The sequence below is a fragment of the Nelusetta ayraudi genome, unplaced genomic scaffold (genome assembly GCF_046127955.1).
Source record: "Nelusetta ayraudi isolate G7.1 ecotype Tasmania unplaced genomic scaffold, CSIRO-AGI_Nayr_v1 ptg000052l, whole genome shotgun sequence".
Taxonomy (NCBI): Eukaryota; Metazoa; Chordata; class Actinopteri; order Tetraodontiformes; family Monacanthidae; genus Nelusetta; species Nelusetta ayraudi.
Window position 1 is genome coordinate 8,002,182 of NW_027466102.1, and position 27,997 is coordinate 8,030,178.

Here is a 27,997-nt window from a genome sequence, read left to right on the forward strand (position 1 = left end):
TGACTTCGACACGAAGTTCCACTGTTTTTTTTGTTTGTTTTTTTAATCACGCCGTGAATCAGAAGAGCGAGAAACGAGGCGGCGCTCCAGCAGCAGGTCGCAGCCAGATGATTTATTTCCTGCCCGTTATGGCTCCATACTCCGCCTCGCTCAGCCCGGACCGCCCGCCCTCCACAGTCCGCCCCGGCCGGGAGACACAACGCTAGGAGTCAGAGGCGCTCGGCGGTGGCAGCGGCTGCAGCAGCATGGAGGCACCCAAAGGGGACGAGCGCGCGGCGGAGCAGGCGGCGACTTTGTTCGCGGCGCCGGAGGTGGAGAGTCAGCGGATCAACACGGAGGGTGGAAACAAGAGGAAGAAGCGGAAAATTGTGATCGGAGTGAGCTTCTCTTTCTTTTCTTTTTCATTCTTTCTAAAAAAAAGACCACCTACGTCCTTTTGTCTGAGAAGTTTCATCTGAGCCAGTAGCTACTCGGAGAATTTTTTTTTAAATTATTATTATTGTTTGTATTTTTTGCACATGATTCTAGGACTTCTGAATGCAAGCCCACATAGAAACTCTGATAAAACACAAGTGTCTGTCACCATCAAAACTGATGGCAAATCAGGTCCCCATCACTTGCATACCTCCCCCCAAAAACAACAACAAAAAAACAATCGGAATTTATCCTATCTTTCTTTATTTGGACTATAATTACATATACTGGCAGCAGCAGCACTCACACTAGAAGTGTGTGCACGCTGACTGAGCTCGGTCCTCAGGAGGTCAGTGCTGTCAAGAGAGAAACCAGTTGGGGGGGGGGGAACAAAGGGACTCTGGTGTGAAGCAGAGACTGTGTCCTAGTGTGTGGCCTGCCAGTCATCCACCAGTGATCAATGCTTGTGAAACTTCAAGGGTAGTTTTAACTCAAGGGACCAAGTTCTTATAAGGTGCAGCTGTTTTGTTGAGGGGGGCTAAGAGGGCGCGATGGAGCGCTGCTGCCGCTGCAGTGAAACCAGTGAGGGGTTGACCCAGAGTGTAAAGTGTAATCTTTCAAGGCCTGGAAATAGCAAAATCAGTGATTTGCATCGGTTGATGAAGTTCATGGGATCAGCGGCCGGCATGGAGATGAATGAAGGTGTCGGTGGACACAGAGGGTTAACTGAAGGCTACTGAAGAGCAGTGTTGGCAAGTAATCTATTACTAAGGAATCCACTACTGTAATTAAACTACTTTTTGAGTAATGGAGTAATGTAACTAGATTACTGTGGCAAAACTGGCAATTATATCATAGTTACTTTTTCAAGTAACGACTTTCTTTCTTTTCTGAAATCTTCCAACTTAATCTTCTAACAGTATGGGGTGTGCAAAAGGCACCAGTAGCAATTAGTAATCAGTAATTGATTACTTATGAAACAAAGTAGTTAAAGAAGTAATTAGATTACTTTATTAAGGAGTAATCAGCAGTTGGATTACATTTTTACAGAGTAATCCCAACAACACTGCTGCAGAGTGGCTGCTGTCTTGTCAAACCTTTACCATTGGTTCTTCAATTGATTGCTTGATCTAACCTTGGATTGGAATCTCCTAAACGTCGCAATGGCGATTTGTTTTTCAAGCCTCGTCTTTTAGTTCTGTTCAATTTACTTTTTTCTTTTATTTTTAGATCAACTGCCACAAACATGGGACTTCAATAAAATCCCATTGAGTGCTTACAGTGCTGCTTTTTTTATGGTTATGGTCAGAGTTATGTGGGATTTTGAGGGAAAGGGAATGAAAATAAAATGGATATTTTTAGGGTCGGCGCTACCAAAAATATGCCCCGTGTTGTCACATCAGTCCACATCGTGGCTCATGCTGGTACACGCTGCTGTGTCAGTGGTTTTCTGAGACCTACGTGAAAAACACTCATTCACACGTCCAGGTCACTCATTAGTTTTTCAGACCGCGTGGGCTTCCGAGTCTCTTTGTGTGTCTGGCTGGCTTGCGTTTTAATTTCACCCCCGCAGCCCAAATCACAACCTCCCCAAGTGTTGACAATGGAGACGCAACTGGGTCGGGTCGGTTTCGTCTTTCTTTCCGCAGAGGCCACGGCTCCCCCCTCCCCCAGTCGCTCACCTGTAGCCAGAGGAAAATAAGGACACACATAGCCAGACGACACACACACACACACACACACACACACACAAACAGTGGCATATTTCTGTCTAGGAATCCCAGTGTGTGTGTGTGTGTGTGTCAATGTGTCTAAGTTGGTTACTTGTGGCTGATGACTCCCACAATCCTGAGGTGACAGCACACAAATGGCCCTTCACGGTTTCCAAAGTACTCCAGCATGTAGAAAAACAACAATAGCAGCCCAAACCTGATTTGGATTTTGTCTTATTTGCTCAAGTCCCGCTATTCAACCAGAACACGGACATGTTTGCTTGTTTTGAGCGTTAAAAATAGCATCATTTTTGTTATATTTGCCCGTTCTGGAAGCTGGCAGGAGGGGAGTTTGTTCAATCCTTTGGCCTCGCCTCGCACGTCTGTCTGGAAGGGAGACCACAGCAGGCGTTTGGAGAGGCGAATTGATACATTGAAACTGGTGGCAGGATTGTACTTGTGATCTATGGCGTTTAATCAGGTCGGCTACTTTTGGTTTACTTGTTGTTTTCTGAGCAACTCGTTGTGCCACGTAGCTGAAGCTCAATGCTTCTTTGTTGGTGTGCAGGATGTCATTACTGATGACTTCACCGTGCTGTGGCTAAACTGTGCCTTTTGCCGTGCTTTCATCAACTCTTGGCATCAAGAAACCTTTTAACCTCATGCGTCCTTTTAGTTCTCATCCCTCTCGTTTTCTTCTTCTTCTTCTTCTTCTAGAATTTCCCTGTGCGGATGAATAATGTATCTATCTATCCTAAACCATCTTTCTTTTCTTCTTCTCCTTCTTCTCCTCCTTCTTCTTCTCCTTCTTCTCCTTCTTCTCCTTCTTCTTCTCCTTCTTCTATTTGGACCTTGACGGACACTCCAGTGACCTATTGGTGTTGCCACACCTAAAAGGAAGCTGATTGGACGTAGACCACAGTCTGAAAATGTTTTCCGCTGGAGGTTGCCAAGATGGATGGGCAGGAGGCTGAAGATCAATGCAATCTGGACGTAATGAGAAGAAAAGATACGATGAGATGAGACATTGGACCATCTCCAGCGGACCCCCGTGACCCTGACCTCGGGAAGAAGCGGGATTTGAGAATGGATCAATTTTAGACAGTCAGACATAAACTCCCACTGAAGCACAGTGAGCGAGGATTGGGAAAGACATTGGCACATGATCTGTTATTCATCGTGAGTAACGTCTTGTCATGTGATGAGTGACAATCACGATGGGCCCCAGTTTGCCGAGAGAAGCCGAGATGATTTGAAGGGGAAAAAAAGGGACATTTGCCTTCTTTGCACAAAGGGCTGAGCGACCTCCATCAGTGGTCAACTTTCTGTCTATTTCTTGTAACCTCAGTGGGGTCTGGTTATGGCCTGTCCTGGGAGGTTATTAGATGATAAGAGAGCAGAACGGCACACTTTTTTTTCTTTCTCTCGGCGCACTGCTCCAGACTTCTGCGAAACGCCCCGCTAATTGCAAACAGATAGGAAAAGCTGCAGGCACGGGCCGCGCACGGCTACTGGGAAAGCAGTCTGGCCTCCACCCGCCTTTGATTTTTCAATTACAGAGCACCGGGGCCGGTATTTGGGCGGTTGGAAACGGCGTGTTCCAGATGATAGATGTGTTTAGGGGTTGGATGGGCAGGACTCGGAACACAAGCAGCTAGCTAGCAGACCTCGTACCGTCTTCCTGACTAGCGTTTAGGCCTCAGAATTACATAAATCTTACGCTCGCAGCGGCGTGCTGTTGAGCTATACATGGAAGTGCTTATGTGCTCGTGCATTCTCAGAATCACCGAGTAGCCCGTTAGCATTTTTGCTCACACCCCGAAACACTCAGTCGTCAGTGTGGGCTGCTAAATACACAGTCTTTGACTATAATTTAAAGGTCCCGCATTTTTTATTTTTCCTCATTTTTCAACTAAACCTCCTTCAACCTGCTCATGAAACGCTTGGAAGGCGTGTTTGGAAAGTGTCGCTGAGATGTCAGCACCCTTCGTGATGTCACAAAAGAACTGATTTACTGGACCGTGCATTCAAGAATCCTGCCTTTATCTTCCAGGGCTGTTTTTTTTTTTCCCCTATTCTTCCCAAAAAACCCTCATCTCCCCCGCCTGGGGTTAAATGTGCCTTTTATAGCTGACAGCTGTGTTTGACTTGTGAACTGTTATCTTCTCTGAGATCAACAAAAACATTATTGCTAATTGTTCCCCTGCCCTCCAGTTGCTGCTGCTGATGTGCCTGCTGATTATCATCCTGGCTGTGGCATTGTCTCTGAGGAACGGCAACGATGCGAAAGGTCGGTCACCGTTAATCATTATCCAGCATTGATTTGTTAAAACAGGTTCAAGATCTCACCGGCTTGGTTGACGTCCACTATATACTGTATATGTATATACACTGTAGTTTGCTTCCCAAAAAAGGAGTCTCTCTCTTCTTTAAAAAAAAAAAAAAAAGGGATCATTTTATTGCACCCGTTCCAAGCACACGTTTTCATTTCCTACGTAAATAAGCACCAGCACGATGAAACACACGAGATGACTTGGTGATTTTGCAACTGACAAGTGTAACTGAAAAGTGCAGGAACGAACGGCAACAGTGCAGCAAATGTTAGCTTTAAAAAAATGCATTTAAGTTTGCTAGCAAGCGGCGCAGGGAACCAACGCAGCTCCTGTTTAGTGCGTTCATTCTAAAACGAATAAAAATGTGCATAGTTGCAGCAAGAATAGATGGATAACCTTTTACGGGAGTCGATTTTTTTAAGCGAGTGTTTAGTCAAAATTGAGTTGGAGTTCCTCTGAGGGCAACACCAATATTCAAGTAATGAAGTGAAATTAGCTTCGCAGTGTCTTCTGCCTAAAGTTTTTGCATCACGTTTCCAAATGTGACACACTCCACTCTGAAGGGGGTAAAAAAAAGTTGAGTTGAGTTTTTCCTGTAGTGGGTTAAGCAACAGCAACACTCACTTATGTCATCACAATAAAAAAATGACTCGGAAGGGTTTTTTTTGTTTTTTTTTAGTTGGATTGGACTTATATTTCTGGGTCCCTCGGGATAACTATGAAAAGGGCTGCGCGACACACTCATTTTGGAAGGATACCCTCTCTTTGAGCTGGTGGCTGAATGGAATGTGTTCGTTCTCACGAAGAAAATGTGCAAATAGGAATAGTTTGGTAACTTAATGAAAATAGATCCCCGAGGGCAACGGCAATATTCAAGTTATGAAGTGAAATTAGCTTCAGTGTCGTCTGCCTGAAGTGCGACGAATGTTCCTCCGAATTTGACAGCTTTTGCGTCACGGCTCACGTTCCGAAATGCGACACAGCCGACTCTGATGGCCAAAAAAAAATCATTATACGTGAGAAATACAAAAACACATTTCGTCTTTTTCCTAATTCAGCAGCAGGAAAACTCTTATGTCATCACGTTAAAAAAAAAAAAAAAAAAAAAGCGCGACTCACTCAATGGGTTTTTTGTTCGACTGCATTTATTTATGTTTCTGGGAATAACTGGGAAAAGAGCCGCGTGACACGCTTGTTTTGGAAGAGCGGCCTCTCGCAGGTTTGAGCTGCTGGCTGAATGGAGATTCTTCATCCGCGACCGACGGAAATAACCCTCTCAGGTCTCAGGTTGCCGCATTTCGAGAGACGTCCGCCCGGCGAACGCCTGCCGGACGCGGCGTATACGTACGTCGCCTGTCGAGCTCGTGCGAGCCAAACCCCCCCCCCCCCCCCTCCTTTTCTCAACTCACCGTTGCCAAACAAACACGTCACGAAGACACATTGAGGCCACGCTGGAATGTTCACCCCGGGGTTGGCATGTTTTTCCCGCAGTCGCGGACGCGGGCAGCCGCCATCACTGCCCTCTTTGTCTGCAGACCGCCGAGTGAAAATACCCCTCGGGCGTTTTTCAGAACCGGCGGTGCGGCGACCGCGGCTGAGCGTCCCCGAGCCCAGGGCGGGGTGCTTTTGCCCCCCACCCCCCCCACCCCTTTTCGCGCGACGCGCCAAGCTAACAGCACGCAAAAACTTTTCTCGAGGCTCCTCCCCCGACTCCACCTCCACCGTCCCACCCGGCACAGCTCCTTTGGCAAGACATCAGAAGACTTCATCATAAAATCCGGACCTTTTTATAGAGGCTCGCAGCTCGTAGTATGAAAGCCGAGAGCGGGTTCCCCTCCCCCCCCCCATGAATTACAGCCCTCTGCCGCGGCGCGGCGCGGCTCCAGGAAGACCGCACCGCCTCGCCTCCAGAGGGAGCCGGGCTGGGAGCCGGGCAGTTCGCACCCCCCCGCTAAGACCTGCTTTGTCGAGCGTCCAGTCCGCCTCACATTTTGACAGACGTGCCGGGAAAGACGGTGAAAAGCTTTGGCCTTCCTGGATTTTCACCGTCGCTTCGCACTTGGAAGTGTCCCAGGACCGAAGAATTCCCAAATGGTATGCAGCGGCGTTTCTCAACTGGTGGGTCGCGGCCCAAAAGTGGGTTGCGAAGCTCAATGATAATCTCAATGATTTGTGTCCCAGACGTGGTAAGAAGTGGGCTAGGGCTTTTTATTTTTGTGGAATACATTCGGAAAGGAAAGAAATGTGGTTCCTGAGACTCCACCAGTTGAGAACCACTCGTCTGGAGAAAACAGACGAGTGTTGTTTTTTTTGGACTTTCTGTTGGTGTCCAAAAAAAACCAAGAAGAATTAAACCTTGTTGTTTTTTCTTTACCAAACATCTGCAGATGAAAAACTTGGGTCCAATCCTATTAGTCGAGGTTTCTGCCCACTGCGGACTGTTTTTTTTTCCCATGCCTCTGTAGCTTCATGCTAGGCCAGGAGGGATCTGTTGGTTTCCCTTTTGTTTGCGCTTTGAGATGCCTCTTGACTAAGCGCTTCATCAATCAAATAAAAGTCGCTCAGTCCCTGACGTCATCCCATCGTTCTGCCCTTTCCCGGAACTGAGGTTGTTCCCCCGTCCAGCTGTGTGTCCGCCCTCCTCTCAGACCGTCTCGCAGCAGCTTTGTTTTTGTCTGCCTAGTAACACGTGGAAACTACAACAAGAGTGTCAGTGTTCGCTGTCAATGGGGGCTGGAAGCAGACGGCTCATGTTCGTCGATAAATATCCATTTCCCTTCGCTTTCTCAGGCTTTCGTCTTGCTTGTCGGAAATAAAGCTGCAGCGAGCGAGTGAACGCCCCTCCGGACAGGTTATCACGTCCTGTTTTCTAAAGGCGCCCTATTCCCCAGTTGAAACTGATCCCGACGTTTTGTGCAACTGCTTTTGGCTTGTATCGCCACTCACCTATCGTTCCCTCTCGCAGCAGACCCTCACTTCCAGATGTTGCTGCCAGCTGTTTCCCATTAAAAAAAAAAAAAAGAAACTGCACATCATCGGCTCAGCAGGAATCAGCTCATACAAAGCTGGAGCAGTTCACAGCTATTTTAGTGGGGAATATGACAACGTTTACCTCCAGTTGTCCGGCACTTCCATCAACGTGTCAGAGGAGCTAGATCTCGTGTTTGAAGTTCAGGTTGCGTCATCAAAATGTCATCTCACCGATTTCAGAAAAGCTGTTTTTAAATGCAGATGCTTTTTCCATTTTTTGTTTTTTTTTTTTGTTTTTGTTGGGTGTGACCGAGCTCAACACAACGTTTGAGGCTTTGTAGCTCCACGCTTCACAGCTTTTTCACTCTACCTCTACCAGCCAGTCGGGTGGGACAGGAAACCCTAGGGCTCACTGTGATCACTTGGGTATTGTTTCTGCACTTTCGCTTCCTTTTTTTTGCTCAGAAACAGATTAGATTAGCCAAGAAGTTTAACTTTCGCTGTTTTGGGCCATGAAGGACACCTGCACGCAACGGGGTGACACCTGCCAAGAAAAGCGGCAGTTCATGCGATGAGTTGTTAAATGTGTAATACTGTATTTGGAGATTTTGAGAAGAAACAGCCACCTCAAGTGGTCACCTCGTCCGCCTTCTTCTTCATTGGTTTATTTGAGGACTCACGCGTTCACCCTAAAATACGAAACGCGCTGTCAGGCAAACAGGATTGTCCACACCAGGCTTCCTTACAATTATAGCGGCGCAAGATGGCAGCTAACTGGGAGCAAGAACTTTGCTCTCTGTAAATTCCATGGATAAATTATAAGAACTGGATATTGGACTGGCAATATGACGGTGCGCCAATTTTTTTTTCCCTAGTGGCCATTCAAGGTACTGCAGCAAAAAAAAAATCAGATGGGCCCAAAAAGGATTTTTCCCATTGATCACAATACAAAACTAAACGTCTTTAAAACAGCTGACGAGATGACTGTGACCTGAAACGCGATTCATAGCAAATCTTTCTATTGTAGATTTTTCAGTTATGGTCTTTTAGTCGTCAACGTCACAACATCGTACTTGTTGGTGTGTCTCAGCTCGTTCCGATTGGCTGCGTCCTGACGTGTCTGTAAATGACGTTCTCCAGAATCGTTCTGATTGGCCATCTAGATCACTATGGGCCCATTAATGCAGAAGTCAAAAACTTTGTTGGTGTTTGCGCTGGGTGAGCAACTTCATTGAAATGAATGGAGTCTGGAGTTTGGGCGTGTGGTATATTCTCATATATAAATAAGAGCCGTTCAATGGGTATGAAAACCAAATTACTTTTGTTGTACTGTGAGTATACAATTGTGTTAATGTATTTGTAGACAGTATGTTAAGCTTTTACCACTATAAAAAAATCGAGCCAAATTCTTACACACTGGACCTTGAAGTCACACCGTGTGCTCCGGTCATTTATTCCGCCCGCTTTTCTTTTCCCCCCCAGGAGCAGAACGCTGGCTGCGGCAAGCCGACGAGGAAATCCAACAGCCAAAGTGTCCACCGGGGTAAATCAGACACGCTCTCTTCGCACGGCCGGCGCGCAGCAGCGTCTCAGGCGGGAAGTGAAAGGTGGCAAAGTGTCACCGCATGGATCAGTGGAAAGGTCGCTTTGACAAACTCCTCCAATGGACTCAACGAGCCAAGCACATGACCCGCTTCTGGAAAATCACTTGCTAAGCGGAAAATGTGTAGCTTCGCAGGCTAATGAGCAATGAGCCACACACTGGGGGGCGGGGGGGTGTTGTGTGTGTGTTTGTTTGCCCTGGCAACGGTGAAAAAAAAAGCTTACAAAAACCGGGGCCTCAGATGTGGTTCTGTGTTTGGTTAAAAAAAAAAATGAATGAGCCAGACCTTTACAAAAAAAACCAACATGATGTTGTCCGCAGACAAGTTTTGTAAAATGATGACTTGGGTTATTATTTCCTCTCACGTGAGATGTGTGTCGTTGAAGAAAGAGGAAGAAAAAAAAAGCTGCATCACAGCTGCACCTCACTTTAGTTCCCCTTCACCAACCGGTTTAGAGTTAGTTAGTTAGCTAGTTAGGAATTTATTAAACATGTTGAAGTAATAAAATAGAATTGAGGCAGATTAGACAATTCAAAAAAAGCAAACACAAACAAATAATAATTATGAAAACAATGACTGACTTCTGCCTGAAGTCACTTTGTAAATGAACCTCGCGTTCGAAAGGGATTGGAAGAAGTTACGAATAACTTTTCTAGTCCTCCCTCCTTCTTCCATCTGCTTATAATATTCACTGCAAACAATAAAATAGCTAAAAAAAAACAAAAAAACAACCCAGACAACTCTTTGCCTTCCTCTCGCCGCCCCCTGCCCAGTTTCTCCAGGCCCCCCCTCATCCTGGTGTCCCTGGACGGCTTCCGGGCGGCGTACCTGAAGGACCACGCCAGCCACCTCCCCGTCATCAGCAAGCTGCGTGAGTCACAGACGCATGGTCCTCTCCTCCTACCTACCTACCTACTGCTACGTCCTACTGCCGCTACTCCTGTTCATCCCGCTGTCTGACCGAGCCGTGTCGCCGCCGCCGCCCTGCAGGGAAAGCCGGGACGGCCGCGTCGCACATGAGGCCCGTCTACCCCACCAAGACCTTCCCCAACCACTACAGCATCGTGACTGTGAGTGTCCTCGGACCCGCGACCGTTCCGTCAGGCCACCCGGTTTGACCCCCCACCGCCCCTGAGACATGTCTACACATAGTAACGATAATAATAATAATGCAGATGAATGAACATTTTTTTTAAGTGCTTCACAGTGGTTAAAAGCACTGTCAGTATAGAGACGTGATAGGTCATCGACCATTGAGGTAAGGCAAGTTAAGTTTATTTGCATAGCACATTTCAGACAACATGTAACTCAAGAGTGCTTTACATTAAAAACAATGTCAAATGCTTTAAAAGAAGAGAGACCATGTAAAATCAACACAAAGCAAAACATTGAAACACATTAACGTTAAAGCTCAAATTGACAAGACCATGAGACAATGAATAAAAACACCACAGCATACAAGATAAAGCAGGAAATTAAACTTAGGTTGGAGAAGAAGAAGGAGAATGTTTATTGTCCCACAATGAGGAAATTGCATTTTAGCTGCAGCATTTAAGATACACACAGACAGAATTGGAGAGATATAGATATACTATGAACAATTAGAGCCATTACCACCGTGCTCACAGCCTATAGCCACGAGCGGCGACACCACAGAAACGGGGTTAAAAATGCATGAAATAATGATACATCTATAAATAAAGTCTGTAAAGGAAAGCCTGGGATTAAGTTCATTTGCAAAGGACCTGATCAAGGTCACCAAAAGTTGGGATGAGTAACATTAAAATAAAGATTTGAACTGACAGGAACCTAAAAAGAGAAGCATAAGCAGTCGGCCGATTAAAAAAAGGTTACGATGGAAGTCGGATTTCTTTAGCTTTGGTCTGCCGTGCATCGAAGAGCGCCTTTTCGGTTTCTGTCTGGAGCCGCACATCCTGGATTTCTAAGAAACTGCAGTGAAGCGACGTCTAATTTCTTGCCTGTTTCTTTGCGTTCAGGGCCTTTACCCCGAGTCGCACGGCATTGTGGACAACAAGATGTACGACGTGACCAAGAACACCTTCTTCTCCTTGAAGTCGGATCAGAAATTCAACCCCAGCTGGTACCTGGGAGAGCCTGTAAGTAAACTCCAGACTGTACGTCTATAGTGCGAGTGAAAACAGGGCCTCGCGGGAGAGCGGCTTTCAGACAGCTGAGTCACGCGGGTTAGAACTTCTGATCACACTGGGGCATCATTTCGTTTGTGAGTTTCACAGAGGTTTCATGCGACTCGACTCGATTCCCACGGTTCTCGCTGCAATCGTGGGTGATCGTCATGCTGAACGGCTGTGAGGTCGACTTGCCCCCCCCCCCCCCCCCCCCCACGATCTCCCCAACACACACACACACACACACACACACACACAGTTGCGGTTGTCTTCTTAAGCGACGCCACTCTCGTAAAAGTCATTCTTGAGCTGCGCCGTTGAGAAACATAATGAATCATCTGCTCGGGGGGGGGGGGGATTCTTCTGCGATGACGCGACGGCGCCATTATCGGTGCGACTGCCGGGGGCTCACGCAGCCGCCTCGTTAATAAACCGCGGCGGTGGGTATTGATTTTACACTTGACGTACGCCGAGGGATTACACTTTTATCCTAATGGACTCGGTGCGTCTGGCGACTGCTCCCGTGATGAAGTGGGTTTTAGTGGTTGAATTAATTAGAAACACAGATGCTGCTCGCAGCCCCTCCCCCATTTTTGTTTGCTGACTTTAGTCTGATATTTTAAACAGCATGTATATAAATGTGTGATGTGTGTACATATATATATGTATATATATATATATATATATATATATATATATATATATATATACATATATATATATGTATACATATATATATGTTTGTGATTGTGATTAATTTTTTAAATTGTGATTAATCGCAGGATCTTCATAGTTAACTGCGATTAATCGCGGTTTGAATTGCATGTGTAAAATTCTATTATTTTGCATTTCAAGGCCTAGACCACCTCCTATACTATAGTATAGAATAGCATAGCCAGTGCAATTTTGTTTTAGGATATCAAAACCGTTACTGTGGCCCAAAAACCGTGATGCATACCAAACCGTGGGAAAACTGTACCATTGTATCCGCAATATATATACATGTATGTGTATGATGTCTTTTTCATTTTTTGTTATTTTGTATTGCGGCATATGTATTGTGCGTGTCCATCATTGTGACAATGTGTAATGCTGCCTGCTTGAGCAGGAAAACAAGGATTTAATCTCACTGACTTTCTGACTCATTAAGTAAACGATCGGACAACAAGTTTCTCTACGACTTATTTCTTCCTAGTGCGTCTTTATTTAATGTCCCCTCATTTCCCCTCTCCTTCATTCCTCGCTGATCTCTCTTTCTTTTCTCATTCCCTATCAGATCTGGCTGACCGCTATGCGGCACAAACAAAAAACGGCCACCTTCTTCTGGCCCGGCTCGGACGTGGCCATCAACGGCAGCTTCCCAGACTTCTACAAGTTGTACAACAAGTGAGTTTCCGTTTCCTTCCCGTTGCGTTGAATTTTTCCTGCGACGTCGCTGTGTTTTTGATGAAAACGCCGACCCTCCCGCCGCACAGGGGCATCGACTTCGAGGAGCGACTGTCGACGGTGTTCGAGTGGCTCAGTTTACCTCAGGATCAAAGGTGAAGCCGCGCCTCGCGTCTCCGTTGTGGGTGTCCGAGGTGCACGCTCTCTCTCACCTCACGCGCTCGCCTGTTCTCTTTTCAACACCTCAGACCCGCCTTTTACACGCTGTACCTGGACGAGCCGGACTCATCGGGACACCGCTACGGGCCGGCGAGCCAGCAGGTCAGCCGGCGGCTAAACTTGAAATAGAGAACGTTAGGTCAGACGGGGCAGGAACAAAGGGTTCCCTGTTAACAAAAGGTTGTTTTTCCAGAAATTTCCCTTTTAAAAAAAATAAAAAAAACTGCTTTAAAAACCCCCTGGGTGGCTGGGCCACACAAAGTGTGTGTGCGCACGTGTGTGTGATCAACAGTGAACAAAGAGGAAGAACACTGAGGCAGGCTTTGTCCAATGGTTTTCCTCTCTTTTATTTACACTGATTTAAAACATTTCTGATACACAAGCGGATGTAAAACAGTGATGCATTTTATTATGAATTTGCTGTCTTACAGTGTTGGCCGAGTAATCTATTACTAAGTAATCCACTACTGTAATTAAACTGTAGTTACTAAAAGTAACGGAGTAGTGTAACGGGATTACTCTGGCAAAACTGGTAATTACGTCACAGTGTCTTTGTCAAGTAACGATTACGTTGCTTTCCTGAAATGTTTTGCAAGCTACAAATGTCGTATTATCGACAAAATGTCTGAAATTTAGAAAAACAACCGAAAACTACGACGTCGCGGACTGACGATGCAGCCGTGCGCGCAACGTCATTGATGTGCGACGAGGCACCAAAACAAGCATGGCGCGGGCAGAAGAACAAACAGCGATTGCGTTTGATAGCTGGAAATACAAACGTTGTTTTGAGTTCATCTCGTACAAAATGAAAGAATATCGTGGTTGGTTGTACGTTGTGTGCAGGAAACAAGACGTTCTCAACTGCTACTTGATCTTTTTTTAACTACAGTAATTAGCAATTGATTACTTATGAAACAAAGGAGTAATCAGTAATCAGCAGTTGAACCATCCCGTCGCGTTGTAGGTGTCCGTCCACGTCTGCGTCCTGCCTCGATGTGAACGCCATTGCATTGTATGCAGGTTATCCAGGCCTTGGAGAGAGTGGACGAGCTTCTGGGGCGGCTGATGGACGGGCTGATCGAGAGGAACCTCCTGCACTGCACCAACATCATCATCCTGTCAGATCACGGTGAGAACAGCAAGCACCATCCAGAGCATTCCACGATAGCTCAGTGATGTGGCCGGATATAGATACCGGGGTTGAGTACTCTACTCATACTCGTATATATACATATATATATGTATATATATATATATATATATATATGGAGTAATTACCAGTTTTGCCAGAGTAATCCCGTTACACTACTATGTATATATATATATATACATACGTGTATTTTTATTAACTTTGAAGTGAATTTAATTTTTTTAGATTTTCGTTTTGATTAAATTGAATTGAATTGAATCTTATGCAGTCATTTCAATGCAGTCACGGATGGTTTTAGATCAACCGAACATACATCTTTCTTTGACTGAACGGGCTGAGGCAGAAGCTTACTGCTTATATACGCCTCGCCTCCATGCAAATTATTTTACGACAACTTTTCATAAAAGCTAAACCCACAAACCGACATCTCCTCCTCCTCCTCCTCCTCCACCTCCACCTCCACCTCCTCCTCCCTGGCAGGCATGGAGGAGGCTTCGTGCGAGAGAGGCGTCTTCGTGTCCAACTACCTGAACAGCACGGGCGCCTTCTCCATCATCGCCGGCCCCGCCGCTCGCATCCGGCCCACCAGCCTCCCGGACCAGTTCCTCTCCTGTGAGCCCCCTCCTCCACTACTCCACCCCCTTGCCGCCGCCCCTAACGCCCCGCCCCCCCGCCCCCCAAACCCGTTTAAACACTGACGTTGTTTTTGCGTGCTCCTCTCCTCAGTCGACTACGCCGGCCTGGTCAAGACCCTGTCGGTATGCGAGGCATTCCAACCGTGACTTTGGTTGTGTTCACAAGAGGGGAGAACAAATCATCCGCTCGCTCGCTCGGCCTCACGTCAAACCGTCTCACTCTTCTCTCCTCCCCCTTCTTCCCCGCTGAAGTGCAGGACTCCCGACCAGCCAATGAGGCCCTACCTCACAGAGCACCTGCCCAAGCGGCTGCACTTCGCCAACAACCCGCGCATCGAGAGAGGCCACCTCTACATGAAGGAGGGCTGGCAGGCCGCGCTGTAAGTGCCTCCTCCGCTGCGTGCGTCGAGCCTGCCGATTGGCCGGTTGGAGAGAAGTCAGTTTTCAGCTCCCTCGGAAACTGTTTGGTTGTTTCAAAAAAAGAATTCCGAGGAACTGCTTCGCGCCGCACAAAGCAGACCTCGATTCTCAGATTTCGCTCGATTCAGTAATTAATGAGATTCCTTTCAGCTGGAACAGAACCAAGAAGCAACAGCTTCCAGCTTTCCACGGCTCCAGATAAGGAAGAAATACAGGACGGGAAGTCCTGCTGCTGCGGAGGCTACACGTTAGTTTAGATTGGTCGCTTGGACGCAGCAGACAGACACATTTGATCAATTGCTGCTTTTTCCAAACACCCTGAATGGGCTGATTGACCTCAGATGACTTCCAGGGACATCAAATGTCCCCACAGGTTCACAGGACCAACCGAATTAGAATTGAAATTTAGAGTCCAAAGAGTCAAAGTTAGATAATCTTCTGTCTGTATTTACACTTTTTTGTGTGCGTAAGATAAGAGAATGGTTTTTTGTAATTTCCTGTGTAAACGACTGGGACAGGGGTGCTTTCCATTCTCTGTTTTTTTTCACATGCTTGTTTTACTGGGCCAGATGTCTTTGCGTTGATTAAAATCATTCCAGTGTGTATAATTGTTAAAGGAAGCCCGCTGCTGGGCTCTGTGTAATCTCTGTCGCTTAACTGTGGTTTTATTCTGTGTTATTCTGTTTTAACTTTTTTAGATCTGTTCTTTTACGTAAAGCGCCTTTGTAGACTTTGTAGACTAAAGCGCTCTAAAAATAAAATGTGTTATTATTATATTATTACTATGTTATTATTATTATATTTTCATTATTATTATTCAGGGCCACTGTCAGGCTGTTAAGCTTTTGCCAATACTAAATCAAAAAAGTAGTTAAAGAAGTAATCAGATTACTTTTTAAATGAGTAATCAGTAGTTGAACTACTTTTATGGAGTAATCAATCCAAATTTTACACACTGGACCTTTTCATACTTTTTCATTGTATTTTATTTTATTTTATTTTTTTTATTTTTTGTTTATTTTTTTGTTCTGTTTTGTTTCATTACACATGGTGCAAAATTCCAGGGTCACGTTGTTTGCCAGCCCCTTGAAACAGACACAAACTTGATTTCGGAACATTATTACATCACATTCCCTCAAGCCTGAACAGTTCAGTAGCGGGTCCCCCCGCCGGTGACGGGCGTTCCCGTCTTCATTTCGCAGCGGCGGGGTGGACTGAGATTACGCCGACTTTCTCCACGCACGACTCGCTCGCTTGTCCTCGCCTCCGTTCCGCCTCCTCAAATAACCCGCCCGCATTCTGTCCCCGCAGAGCCCGTTCAGAGATGAAGTACTGCAGCGGGGGGTTCCACGGCTCGGATAACCTCTTCGGCAACATGCAGGTCAGTGGGAGGGGCGGAATTTCTAGTACGCATGTTTCCAAGACACCAAAAACAAGGAGGCTCAGCACCTGGCTAGCAATTCCTTATCACGTCGAGCAAAATGGGAACCCCCAGTTTTCAAAGTGTCCTTTTGGGAAAATCGGAATGGAACGCAGCCGCGTCCTCAAGTGTTTTCACATCTGAACTCTTCCAGCTTGCCAAAGTTGACCTAATCAGTTTCGGGGGATTATGCGGCGCCCGGCAGACCACAGTTGGTCCTCGCTGCCGAGGCCACAACAAACAGCCCAGATTGCTGAATCATATAATCCTGCCTCTTCGGTCTGCTGAAGCCACCGCCGCTGCTGCTGCTGCTGCTGCTGCTGCGACGCCTGAGTCCTAAACTGCCGGGACGCTGCTTTTAATTACATGTTTTTGCTTAATAGTCATCTTTTTTTTTTTCTTTTTGTTTCCCCCCTTTCGAAAGGGTCGGGCTAATTTTAGCTCGGCGAACCTTTAAAAAGTTGGAAAACACTGCTGAGGAAAGTTTGGCTGTAAAATAATGAGCGGGATTTCTGTAAAATGTGGATTCCACAGTGAGGTTTTAAACCCTCAGTGTGGTTTTTTTTTCTAATGTCAGAGACACTTGCAAAGTTTGCTAGAGACGACGCCACAATTCATCTTAGGTTAAAACATAAATAAAGGAGTAAATAAACTAAAAGAACAACAGACTTTATGTCTCACCTAAATGCACTTTTTGGTCTCTTGGCCCAGACTTCCTCTAAATATTCAGCAAGGGCAAATACCTCATAGTCAAAAAAAACATTTTAGTCTGTCTGCATCATTCAGCCAGTTTTACACCTATCAAACTTATGTTATCAGCTGGCAGATTGAAGAACTCTTTTTCTTCTTCTTCTTCAGCTACTGACTGGAGCTGTTTTTAAAAAAAAAAAAAAATCAGAGCAGTCAAAGTCATCCCAAAGTCATTCCTCTCCGAAAGCAGCCGTTTTTATTGTTTGCTCCTGATTGGCTCCTCCACATTGCATCCGTGCCTGTTTCGGGACGCGGTTTGGACTGGAATTTAAATTGGTATAATTGCCCCAGTCGACGATTACCCCGGCCTACACAGAGCAAAGAAGAGAGCAGAGAGGGTTGAACTGTTTAAGTGAAAATAGGCCCAATTCCCACCTGACTCTTGCTGCTTCAGATCCCCTAACCTGCAGAGGCTCCATCCAGGGAACTGTAAACGTGTTTGCACAATTGACTGCAATTACAGTTTCACCTCTCCTAAACAAACAATTTTACGGCTGCGGGCCTCTTTCTCCAGGCCATCTTCATCGGCTACGGTCCGGGCTTCAAGTACAGCACTGAGGTGCCTCCCTTCGAGAACATCGAAGTCTACAACCTGATGTGCGGTAAGACGTTTGTTTGCGTTCTAATTCAAAGATTTTACCAACTCTTGAGTGAACTGACGAGCTTTAAAGCTTCAAAAGCGATTGCGAATGAAACGCTTCAAGCAGGATTCACTCTGGGTTTAGGAGTGATTCAGAACCAGGGTTGAAGCTGAAAAAGTGGATGTAGAATTCCAACATTGTGCTTAGAAATGAAAGGTTCCTTCAAAGTGATCAGGCCACGTCAGGTCCAGTTTCAGCCTCGTTCAGACTGCTGGCCGAAATGCGATTTTTAGCCAATCCAGATTGACACCGGATTGCTCTTTTGTAGTGTGAACAGTCACAAATCACATGAAATCCGATTTTTTCAGAAAATTGTTTTTCAATTCTACCGTACTCAGATATTTGTGACGCTAGGAGGCGCAATGCTAATCCTTATTGTCATGTCTTTCAGCAACCTCTTTAAGTTTCAAACAGCCTGTATGTAAAATTCCTTTACAGTGTTTTCAAAATATTAACCCTAAACTTAATTATAAGAAAATATTTCATTTTTTGTGGGGTTTTTTGGGCTTAAAATATAATTCCGGAAAATGAATACCCTGAGTGACTTCAAACTCTCTTCTTCTTCTTCTTCTTCTTCTTCTTCTTCTTCTTCTTCTTCTTCTTCTCCAGACCTCCTGGGTATCCGTCCGGCTCCCAACAACGGCACTCACGGCAGTCTGAACCACCTCCTGAAGAGCCCCGCCCACACGCCGGTGCACCCGGCGCAGCTGTCTCACGAGACCCCGTGTGAGGCGTCCGACCCCGTCCCGGCCGACGACCTGCAGTGCTCCTGCAGCTCCCAAACCCAAGACATTGTGCGTGGCCGCTGACAGGTTGAGAGGTTGCGCGTGCTCTGGTTTCAGGATGCATAGTTGTGTAACAGGGAGAGCCTGTTGGCGTCGGTCGTTCTGTTTTACAGCGCGTGTACAAAATTGGGCCAGAACTCTGATTGTGTTGTGTTTTTGTTATGGTTACAACTGTGTGTGTGAGTTTCATGGAGCATTTTTCCTGTCCTTAACCTTTTTTGAACTTTCGGGACTGTTAGCTGCGCTGTTGGCTGAGTCTTTGCCAGGTTTCAAACAAAGTCATGTTGACGTCCTATCAGAGTCCTGCTATATATTTCTTTCATTATATGATATGGTTCATTGGTGGGTTGAATGTTTTTTTTAAATGAAACTAACAGTAATTTCTTTTTTAGGAGGCAGACCTTAACAGACAACTTTTGCAAACCAATTCCAGTGAGTTTCATTTTTATTTTATTTTTTCATTGTAAATGTCGCGTGTGGCATTTGTTGGAATCAAGTGGAAGAAAAGTTGTGCTTTCAGTTTGAAAAAGGGCCTCACATATTACCTTACATATTTTTTTTGCACTTCGAGCAAATCAGCTAGGGCTGGGACAATCTGCTTCCCTCACGATTCGATTCTTCTACAATTTTTTTTTTGGATGCCGATTCGATTCGATTTGAATTGCGATTCCACGATATTGAAGATTTTCTCGATTTTTTTGTCTGCTTTTGAAACACCAGTAAAACAGTTGAATGATTATGATTATGAACGGAACGTTCACAAAGTCGGAGTTGAATAAAAACATTTTGCCCTCTGCTGGAGAAAAGTGGTAACTTTTTCCAACCCGGCTCAACAGACTGAAATGAAGATGAATTTGAACCAAAAAAACCTGACATTTTCTCACGGTACACTAGTGTTTCGCGTCACAGTGGTTGAAAAACACTTTTAAAAAAAATCAAAAATCAAAATATTATTAATTCTTTGCAGTACACATCCTGACCACTAGATGCCACCAAATCTTCCACACTGGCCCTTTAAAATGTTTCCATCTGGACTTTCCTGCACCGTTAACGTGTTTTCCCCCTGCCAGGCGTCAAACCCAGCGTGCGTCGCCTCCACCAGCCCTTCGGCACGCCGAGCGTCCTCCAATCGGGCGCCTCCTTTTGCCTCCTCCACCAGCCGGACTACGTCGCCGGCTACAGCCGCGACCGCCTCATGCCCCTCTGGGTGTCGTACACCGTCCAGCCTCTGGTGAGCCCGCCGCTCCGAGCGCCCACTTATCTCTCCAAACACCGAGACCTGTCCTCGCTCTATTTATCCCGTGGTTTGCGGCTTGGCAGCGCCTCGTGTGAGCTTTCTCAGTGTCTGGAGCTCTTCCCCCAGCAGCCATCACTCCTCAGGTTGAGAGTTTACACTGTAGCGCTGCTGGCTGAGTACCATTCCCCACTGTACCTCTCTGTTTGCTTTGGCTTTGCCCAGGTGGCTCTGTTTTATATTATTTAAATGCGCGTCCCGGGGTTGCATACAGTTTAATTTGGCACCCACTCACTGTATACAGCCACTGTAATCCTCAATTTCACAGCCTGTCAACAGGCCTTAACAGGCTTCCAGCTGCCTGCTCGAAAAATCTATTCATCTGTAGGAAAGTGTGACGGGAAGCTGCTGAACCAAAGCTTACTATATGTAGATAAGTGTGTGTATCTATATATAAATATATATGTGTGTGTGTGTGTGTGTGTGTGTGTGTATATATACATATATATATATATGTGTATATATATATATATATATATATATATATATATATATATATATATATATATATATATATATATATATACATACATATATACGAACATATATACATATTTATAGGTATATATATATATAGAGAGAGCGTATATATATATATATATGCATGTATGTATATACATAGATATATACATATATATAGATATACATAGATACAGATATAGATATAGATAGTTACAGATAGTTAATTAAGATTCTAATGAACATTCCCCTGAAGGACAGTATCCACAGGAGTAGCCCAACTTTTTGAGGTCTTGGGTTCCAAAACTTAATGTCTGACTCTTTTTAACATCCTTAGCGTTGCAGATTCCCATTTCAGCCTCTCGAATTGAGCATTCTGTCTTTAGCGTTTAGCTCAAAACGCCACGTTGACGTGACGATTTCGTTATTACACATTTGCCAAGTGAGGCTTTTCAAACGAGGGACCACAAAAACCTAAAGAAGTCTTCTCCCCGGCGGGGCCCCACTGGGGGCTGCCACCGCTGACTGATCCTCCCTCTCAGACCGCAGTTCGACCCCTGACCCCGGACGTGGAGGCGTGCGTTCGTGCTGATGTGCGCGTCCCGCCGGCCGACAGCCAGCTGTGTGCGCGCTACAGGGACGACCCCGCTCTGTCCTACGGCCTGCTGCACCCACCCAGTGAGTATTTGTGTGTGTGTGTCTGTGTGTGTGTGTGTGTGTGTGTGTGTGTGTGTGAGGGGATCAACACAGGCCATCCCCCGGCGGGTGTTGAATTCAAGTTGGCGGCTTTGCGAACCACATTCTCATGTACAAATACAGACACATACATTTGGTCAGGAGCACTGCAAACCTCACTCACACACACACACACACACAGAACCAAGTTCCACGCTATAGATTTCCTGTCATCTAATTATACGCAGGATTGCGTGAGGAGACACCCGTGCTAGCAGCGCTCAGTCTGTGGTTTTTGGGTTGCAGTCTCTGTCTGTTGTCTGTCCCGTCGGTGAACTCGTCTCCTCAGGAATGATGAAAGTTCGTCCTTTTCTGAAATGCAACGCTTTCGACCAGCGGCCCTTTGTGATGTCACACAGGACCAGTGTTGGCGAGAAATCGACTGCTAAGTAATCCGCTAATGTAATCAAACTGCTTTTTGCAACTAAGTAATGTAACGGGATTACTGTGGCAAAACCGGCAACTGTATCATAATTACTTTGTCAAGTAACGATTCCTTCACTTTTCCGAAATATTTAGCGAGATAAAAATGTCTGAAATTTAGAAAAACAACCGAAAACAACAGTCGCAGATTGATGATGCAGCCGTGCATGCTACGTCATTGATATGCGACGACGCACCAAAACAAGGAAGTAATTAGTAATTGATCACTAATGAAACAAAGTAGTTAAAGTAGTAATTAGATTACTTTTGAGGAGTAACCAGTAGTTACTACAACAGCACTGCGCAGGACGCTGATACCTCATCCCTCTCTGGTCCACCTTGTCTTTGTCCCATGTTCCTTCCTTGTCAGTTTTGACAAGGAAGGAACACTTATTTTTTAGCACTTATTCAGATATGTAAATAATTTGTGTATAAATATACATACATATACATATACATATATATATATATGTATATATATATATACATATATAATGTGTTTATTTCTTTGTAATGTTCCCTCTTGCATTGTATGCGCTACTTTAACTAGGCAAATTTCCCCAATGTGGGATAAACAACAGCATTCTTCTCTTAAGTTTGCGGGATGCAGTAAACAGAGGGCTAAGTCTGTTGTTTTCCAGAGTTTTTGGGATTATTAATCATGGCAGGCGAGAAGAGATTTTAAAGGTACCCCCAACACTTCCCCCTAAAAAGAAGCATGTATCATTTATTTTTATTTTTTTCTCCAGATCTCAACTCGCACTCATCTGCTTGAAAAACAGGAAACGAAGATCCAGTTTTCTGACCAACTCTTTGTCTCTTCCCTCTCCCCTGCAGACCTGGCCGGCGGCGGCGGCGGCAGCGGACGGCCAGCCGATTCCCTGCTCACCAGCAACATGGCTCCCATGTTCCCTGCGTTCAAGAGTAAGCAACAGTGATGTGTTGCCGGAGAGCTGTCACTATGTTCTGCCAGTCGAGCGTCTGACTCTCTGTCTGACTCATCGGACGCCGAATCAAAAGAAAAAAAAAAGTCTCCACTCTGAGTGACATCACGAGACGCGGTGTAATTCATTCAGCTCGGGCAGAGTGACAAAGAGCTCTTTAATCTCAGAGGAATTCCCACGGCTTCTGCACGTGGGCGTCTGCCGCCCGCTTCTGCCGAAACTTGTTGCCTGCGATTTAAGCCGATGAAAAGTTTGGCCGGGCTAAAAAAAATAAAATAAAATAAAAAAAAAGTGGCTGGCCACCCAGCGTGTCAGTGGAAACTCTCTGGGATGAGGTCTCAGCGGCGGAGGAGCCCCCTCTCCCCTCCCCCACCTCCCTCTCCCCTTCCCCACCTCCCTCCTCCCCTTCCCCTTCACTCCTCCCCGCATCTGCCGTTAGTTAAACCTTGTAAAATGATTAGCCATGAAATGCTGCCCCCTGGCGGCAGATCTGCATGAGGGGACGCAAATCAGTCGGGTCGCAGCACTCACTCACTGAGCGTGTCTTAAATACACCTCAATGCACTTCACAGTACATTAAAAGAGCCTCCAACCTTTCTTCCTCGTTCTGTTGTTTGGTGCATAAATAGATTGAGACCACATCTGCTTCTGCAAAGTGGTTTTAGGTCTGGCCGATGTTTTATTTGTTTGTTTAATTCATTGTTATATTTTGGAACCTTTTTTTTTTTATTTCAAAACAGATCAAATATAGTGCTTGTAAACATATTGTACATATACGTATATCTTTTTTTTTCCCCTTCCTCTTTTTACCCCCACGCCCTGACAAGGTCACATACATTGACTACACAGTGACAAATTCAGTTACATGTGAAAGAGTAGCGTAAAGTTGCACAGTCGTGAATATTTAACAATCAATGTCTCACTAGACTCCCCCCTTCCCTTTTAATCCATAGTCATAATAGCTAATTCTATTAGTTGTGCTGTGGATTTTTTTATTCATTCATTTATTTATTTATTTATTTATTTATTTATTTTAACTGTGCCTGTTTGCGTCTCCGCAGGTGTTTGGACCCACGTCCACGACGTGCTGCTCCCTGCGTACTCTCAGCAGCTGAACGGGGTGAACGTCATGAGCGGCCCCGTGTTCGACGAGGACTCTGACGGAAACGTGGACCCGCTGGCGTCGGTCTCAGGGTGATTCAGCAGCAGCCGCAGCAACACTTCATCTGTTTTTGTTTTGTTGGGGTTTTTTTTTTCCTCAAAACTTAATGCTGTGTTTGTCTTTGTAATTCAAGATTGACTGCAGACCATTTCGATTTTTTTATTTGTAACATTGTACAACTTTGTTGCAAAACATAGTTCCTGTTCTATTTCTCTCGCATTATTAATAATGAAGATCTAAAGCCTTTTGACGAGGGGTGGCCACAATGGATTCTAAAATGTGCTGGATGGAGTGTTTTGGTGACCCACCTCATAGGAGAGAAACATATATGATGGGATATGTAAGAAACATGGGCTTTAATGTCAGTTGAAAATGAACCCTCGATATTTAGCTCTTTACTAAAATGACTCTTAAAGCACTGAAAAAAATGATGAAATACATCACTTTTATGACTTGCTTACCATTAATATCATTCGTTGAAGTTCGGCCGCCCGGATTTAAAAGCTTCACGGGCCGCTTACGGCCCCCCCGGGCCTCAGTTTGCCAACGTCTGCTTCGAAACCTTTGAACATTTCGTTTTTTTCCTCTGGAGACGAGTGTCTTTTCCTATTCCGAGCGTTTTATACCCGTTGTCAGATCTTTTTTTTTTTTCCCCCTCCGCTCACGGAAACAGCGCTGTGGGTTGCGGTCTCCACTTAAAACGCGCAGCGTTGGCTAACCACTGAAGCGGATGCTTTGTGGCGCTTCCACATGTTTGGAAGGGGACTAAAAAAAAAAAAAAAACACGAAAAAGTGAAAAAGTGGTGCAGGCGAAATGAGCAAAGGATGGACGGAGTTTTTCTCATTCTCAATAGACGGACGTCCTTGAGAAGTAAACATTGTTCAAGTCGATTCTGCATCACGTTTTTTTGTGACATTTGGCATCGGTTTGTTCTCTCAGAAACGAGGCCCCCGTTCCAACCCATTTCTACGTGATCCTGACCAGTTGTGGGAACCGCGCCCTCGGCCCGGTCCAGTGTGAGGGCCCCCTGGTGTCCAAATCCTTCATCCTGCCCCACCGACCGGACCACACCGAGAGCTGCTCAGTAAGTCACCCTGCCACTCCTTTCTTCTATTGGAAAATATGACCTAAGCTATGTTTACATGTACACTAATAATCGGATTAAAGGCCCAATCAGATTAAAAATGCTTCACCTAAACACGTCAGTCGGACGATTCCGATTCCAATCCGGTCCATTCGGAAAGAGATTTCGTTCCGAAAGAGAGAGGTGGTTTATTCCGATCGTTATTCGGATCCTGTCTTCCTGGTTTGGTGTAAAATGATCTCCACCGCGCGTGTGTGCTACGTTAGCTTGACGCGTTTCCGCCCTTGCGGCAGCCGGTCGTTTTTCGGCAAGCAGAAAACATGGCGGGTAGTTGTTTACAAGCACAGTACAGTAGAAATACATCTTCTTCTACTACTATTTCCGGAAAACTAGGCAACTCAGCGCAAGCCCAAATGATTTATTCTGATTAAAACATAGCGAGTGTGTAAACATAGCTAGCTACAGATGCAAATTTACTCACTTGTCTCTCCCCGCTAAACTACAGGACGGGTCGGACCTGACGTGGGTGGAGGACTGGCTCCACCTGCATGCGGCGCGAGTCCGGGACGTGGAGCTCCTGACGGGGCTGAGCTTCTACCACGACAGGCTGTCGGTGCAAGAGACGCTGCAGCTCAAGACGCTGCTACAGACTCCCTGAGAGCGCCTGGCGTCGCTCCAGGAGGCGTCGACGTCGCAGGGGAAGCCGCGTTTGGCTCCTCTGTCTTCAGGGTGGCCGACAAAGTGCCTGTGTTCATACTTCAGCTAAAGAAATTCCATCCATTTTTTTTTTTTTTTTTTTTTTTTTGTAGAAAGATTTTTTTGAATTCCAAAGATGTTCTGCGTAATGATTCAATACGCAAGTGCGGCGTATGCAGTGTGCGAAATACAAAAGGGTGCAAGGGGGTCGGAGACCCTGATTAATCCCATCAGACCCCCTGAAAGCTTCAAAGCAAAATTTTAAGGGGGTCTTGTATTTTTTACAAAAAGCTACCAAAACAATTTATTATCACTCACGGTCACTCAAACGTCTTCAAGTCCTGCCTAATATAAGAATATTTTTCACAATTTTCTTTTTTGCCAATTTGGGACCCACCCCCTGAATATTGACGGGTAATTTGCACGCTGATTGTATGCAGTTTTTTTCGTACATGTTTTTTTTGGGGGGAATTTCAATCAAAGTTTTTTGTTGGTTTTTTTTATCCTAAAATGAGACTCAAAAGCTCCAAAACCAAAGATGGCGTCACGTCCGCAGCCCTCCGATCGAAAGTCGGGCACGCCCCGACGACAAGGAGCGCGATGCTGGAGGAACTGTTTTTACTGGCCGGAGCCTCTCGCAAGCAACACACGACAATCTGGGAACAGCTGCTGCACATCTGCAGGGGCCGACTGCCACAGCCAGATGGACACCCGACACAAGAAGTAGAAGAAGTAGAAGAAAAAGGGGCAAAGAGTTTAATCCGCCAAATGTTTTCATTGAGCTCCCAGGGCTCTGTTGTTTTATTTTTGTCCCACTCCAAATGTTTTTAATGTCGGGTTGATATTTTAGTGTGTGTGTGTGCATGCATGCATGCGTGCGTGCAGTCGGTTTGCTCCCTCGCCCCCGCACCAGTTTGTGCAATGTTGTGTCTCTCTGCTGTTTCCTCTCACGTGTTTTTGTTCAGCTGCATCATCAGCTCTTTTTTTTTTCTTTTTTTTTTTAATCGTTTTCATTCGTCGGTCTGTGAACGCAGCTCATTTCTCATTTGTGGTCAAGTTGCCGTCTATGATCATTTCACAGTCATTTGTAGTGTCTTTATTGTGTTGTAGTGTTCTTGATGTTGTTTGTTTGTTTGTTTGTTTGTTTTTACATCATTTTTGTGCAAGTCATTTTTGTGTAATAGGTTCTGTCCTTTTCACCTTCCTCTGGCTGCCTCAGCAGTTTGTGTTGTCTTTTGTGTGCTCACTCTCAATGTGAAGTCAAGGTTGATTCATCTGTGGAAGAAAAAAAAAAAAAAGAATAAGACAAACCAAACCGATTCACCCTTCTCCGTTGTCTCTTTTGGTTATTTGCCTTCAGTTTTATGTACTTTTTTAATCTGATAAGACAACCAGGGCTGCTTTCACAAAAGAATGCCCATAAAGAATTTCACCCACACTGACTTTGTGACCCGTTCCCTTTATTTACCCGTCACACAGAGGCTCGAGTCGTACAGATTCATTTCTCAGTACCTAAAATAAATGCAGACCCACAACAAACCAGCCGCTGCACTGCCGCCGTGCATGCGTGCGTACACGCAGAGGAAGGAAACGTCTGTGTGTACAAAGTATGCAGCTTCCCGTGGTCGGTTTCAGGGTTGGGGCGCCGTCGACCTCAGTACAAGGTAAGATCGTTCAGTTCGTCTCTGTGCGAAGGTGAACCGTTGGTGAATGTGTTTCTCGAGGCTGAAATACCTGCTTTAAAGCTCCAGTGTGTAAAATTTGTCTCGATTTAGTGGTGGAAGCCCATAAATACATGAATAAAAGTGTATACTCGAAGTTCATTAAAAGTCATTTGGGTTTCCCCGCCTTTAGAACGGTTTTATATTCGGTTCTCCTCTAGCTGCCACTTTGCGCCTGCCTGGACCCTTATGGATGTTTGCCCTGATGTGCAAAAATAATTTTATTTTCGCCACGTTTCCACATTTGGTTCAAGCGCAAGTGTGTTTGACAGCGTAAGGTTCTGTTTCGGGTGTCTGTGTATTTCCTGTTTTATTTTGAAATCTGTTTTCCTGTCGTCAGTATTTTTAGTTTTGCTTCCTGTTCCCTAATTAGTGTCACCTGTCGTTAATTCCTGATGTGTTGTTGCGTACGAAAGAGTATTGGGGCCACAAGAAGAGGAGAAAAAAAATACACGATGGAGATTTTTTTTTTATTCAAGTTTTCATTTCGATTTTTATGTTGAAATTTCGTGAAAAAAGTCAACATTTCGTGAAAAACGTCGACGCAAAAAGGACACATTTTGGTGAGTAAAGTTAATAAAGTAGATATTTCATCAATAAAGTCGACGCAAATCAACGGAAATTGGTGAGTAGATTGGATGGATGGTGGATGAACCCAGTTACCCACAGTTAAAAGTGAACTGCTGAAACAAGTGTATTCCACAAGGTTCACCCACACTAACCAGGTAACTGGCGAAAACATAAATACTCCACTAGACTTTGATTTTATTCACAAAATGTCTTTTTTTTTCTGTCAACTTCATTCTCGAAATTTCAACTTTATTGTCAAATTGTAAACTTGGGGAAAAAAAATCTCAAAACAAATACCTTCTAGCCTATTTTATTTTCTCTT

At 45.2% G+C, this 27,997-nt stretch overlaps 1 protein-coding gene across 1 annotated transcript; it reads left to right on the forward strand.

Annotated features, from left to right (window-relative positions):
* On the forward strand, positions 1–26,703 carry enpp1 (ectonucleotide pyrophosphatase/phosphodiesterase 1). The gene is made up of 23 exons (XM_076037588.1): positions 1–377; positions 4,341–4,416; positions 8,912–8,972; positions 9,807–9,904; positions 10,024–10,103; positions 11,031–11,150; positions 12,457–12,566; positions 12,656–12,721; positions 12,815–12,887; positions 13,806–13,914; positions 14,416–14,547; positions 14,662–14,693; positions 14,823–14,950; positions 16,302–16,371; positions 17,675–17,762; positions 18,411–18,595; positions 18,979–19,018; positions 19,657–19,817; positions 20,882–21,033; positions 22,360–22,421; positions 23,503–23,635; positions 24,544–24,688; positions 25,194–26,703. The coding sequence occupies exons 1-23, from the start codon at positions 246–248 to the stop codon at positions 25,344–25,346; spliced, it is 2,406 nt and encodes an 801-aa protein (XP_075893703.1). The 5' UTR covers positions 1–245; the 3' UTR covers positions 25,347–26,703.
* The last annotated feature ends 1,294 nt before the right edge of the window (positions 26,704–27,997 follow it).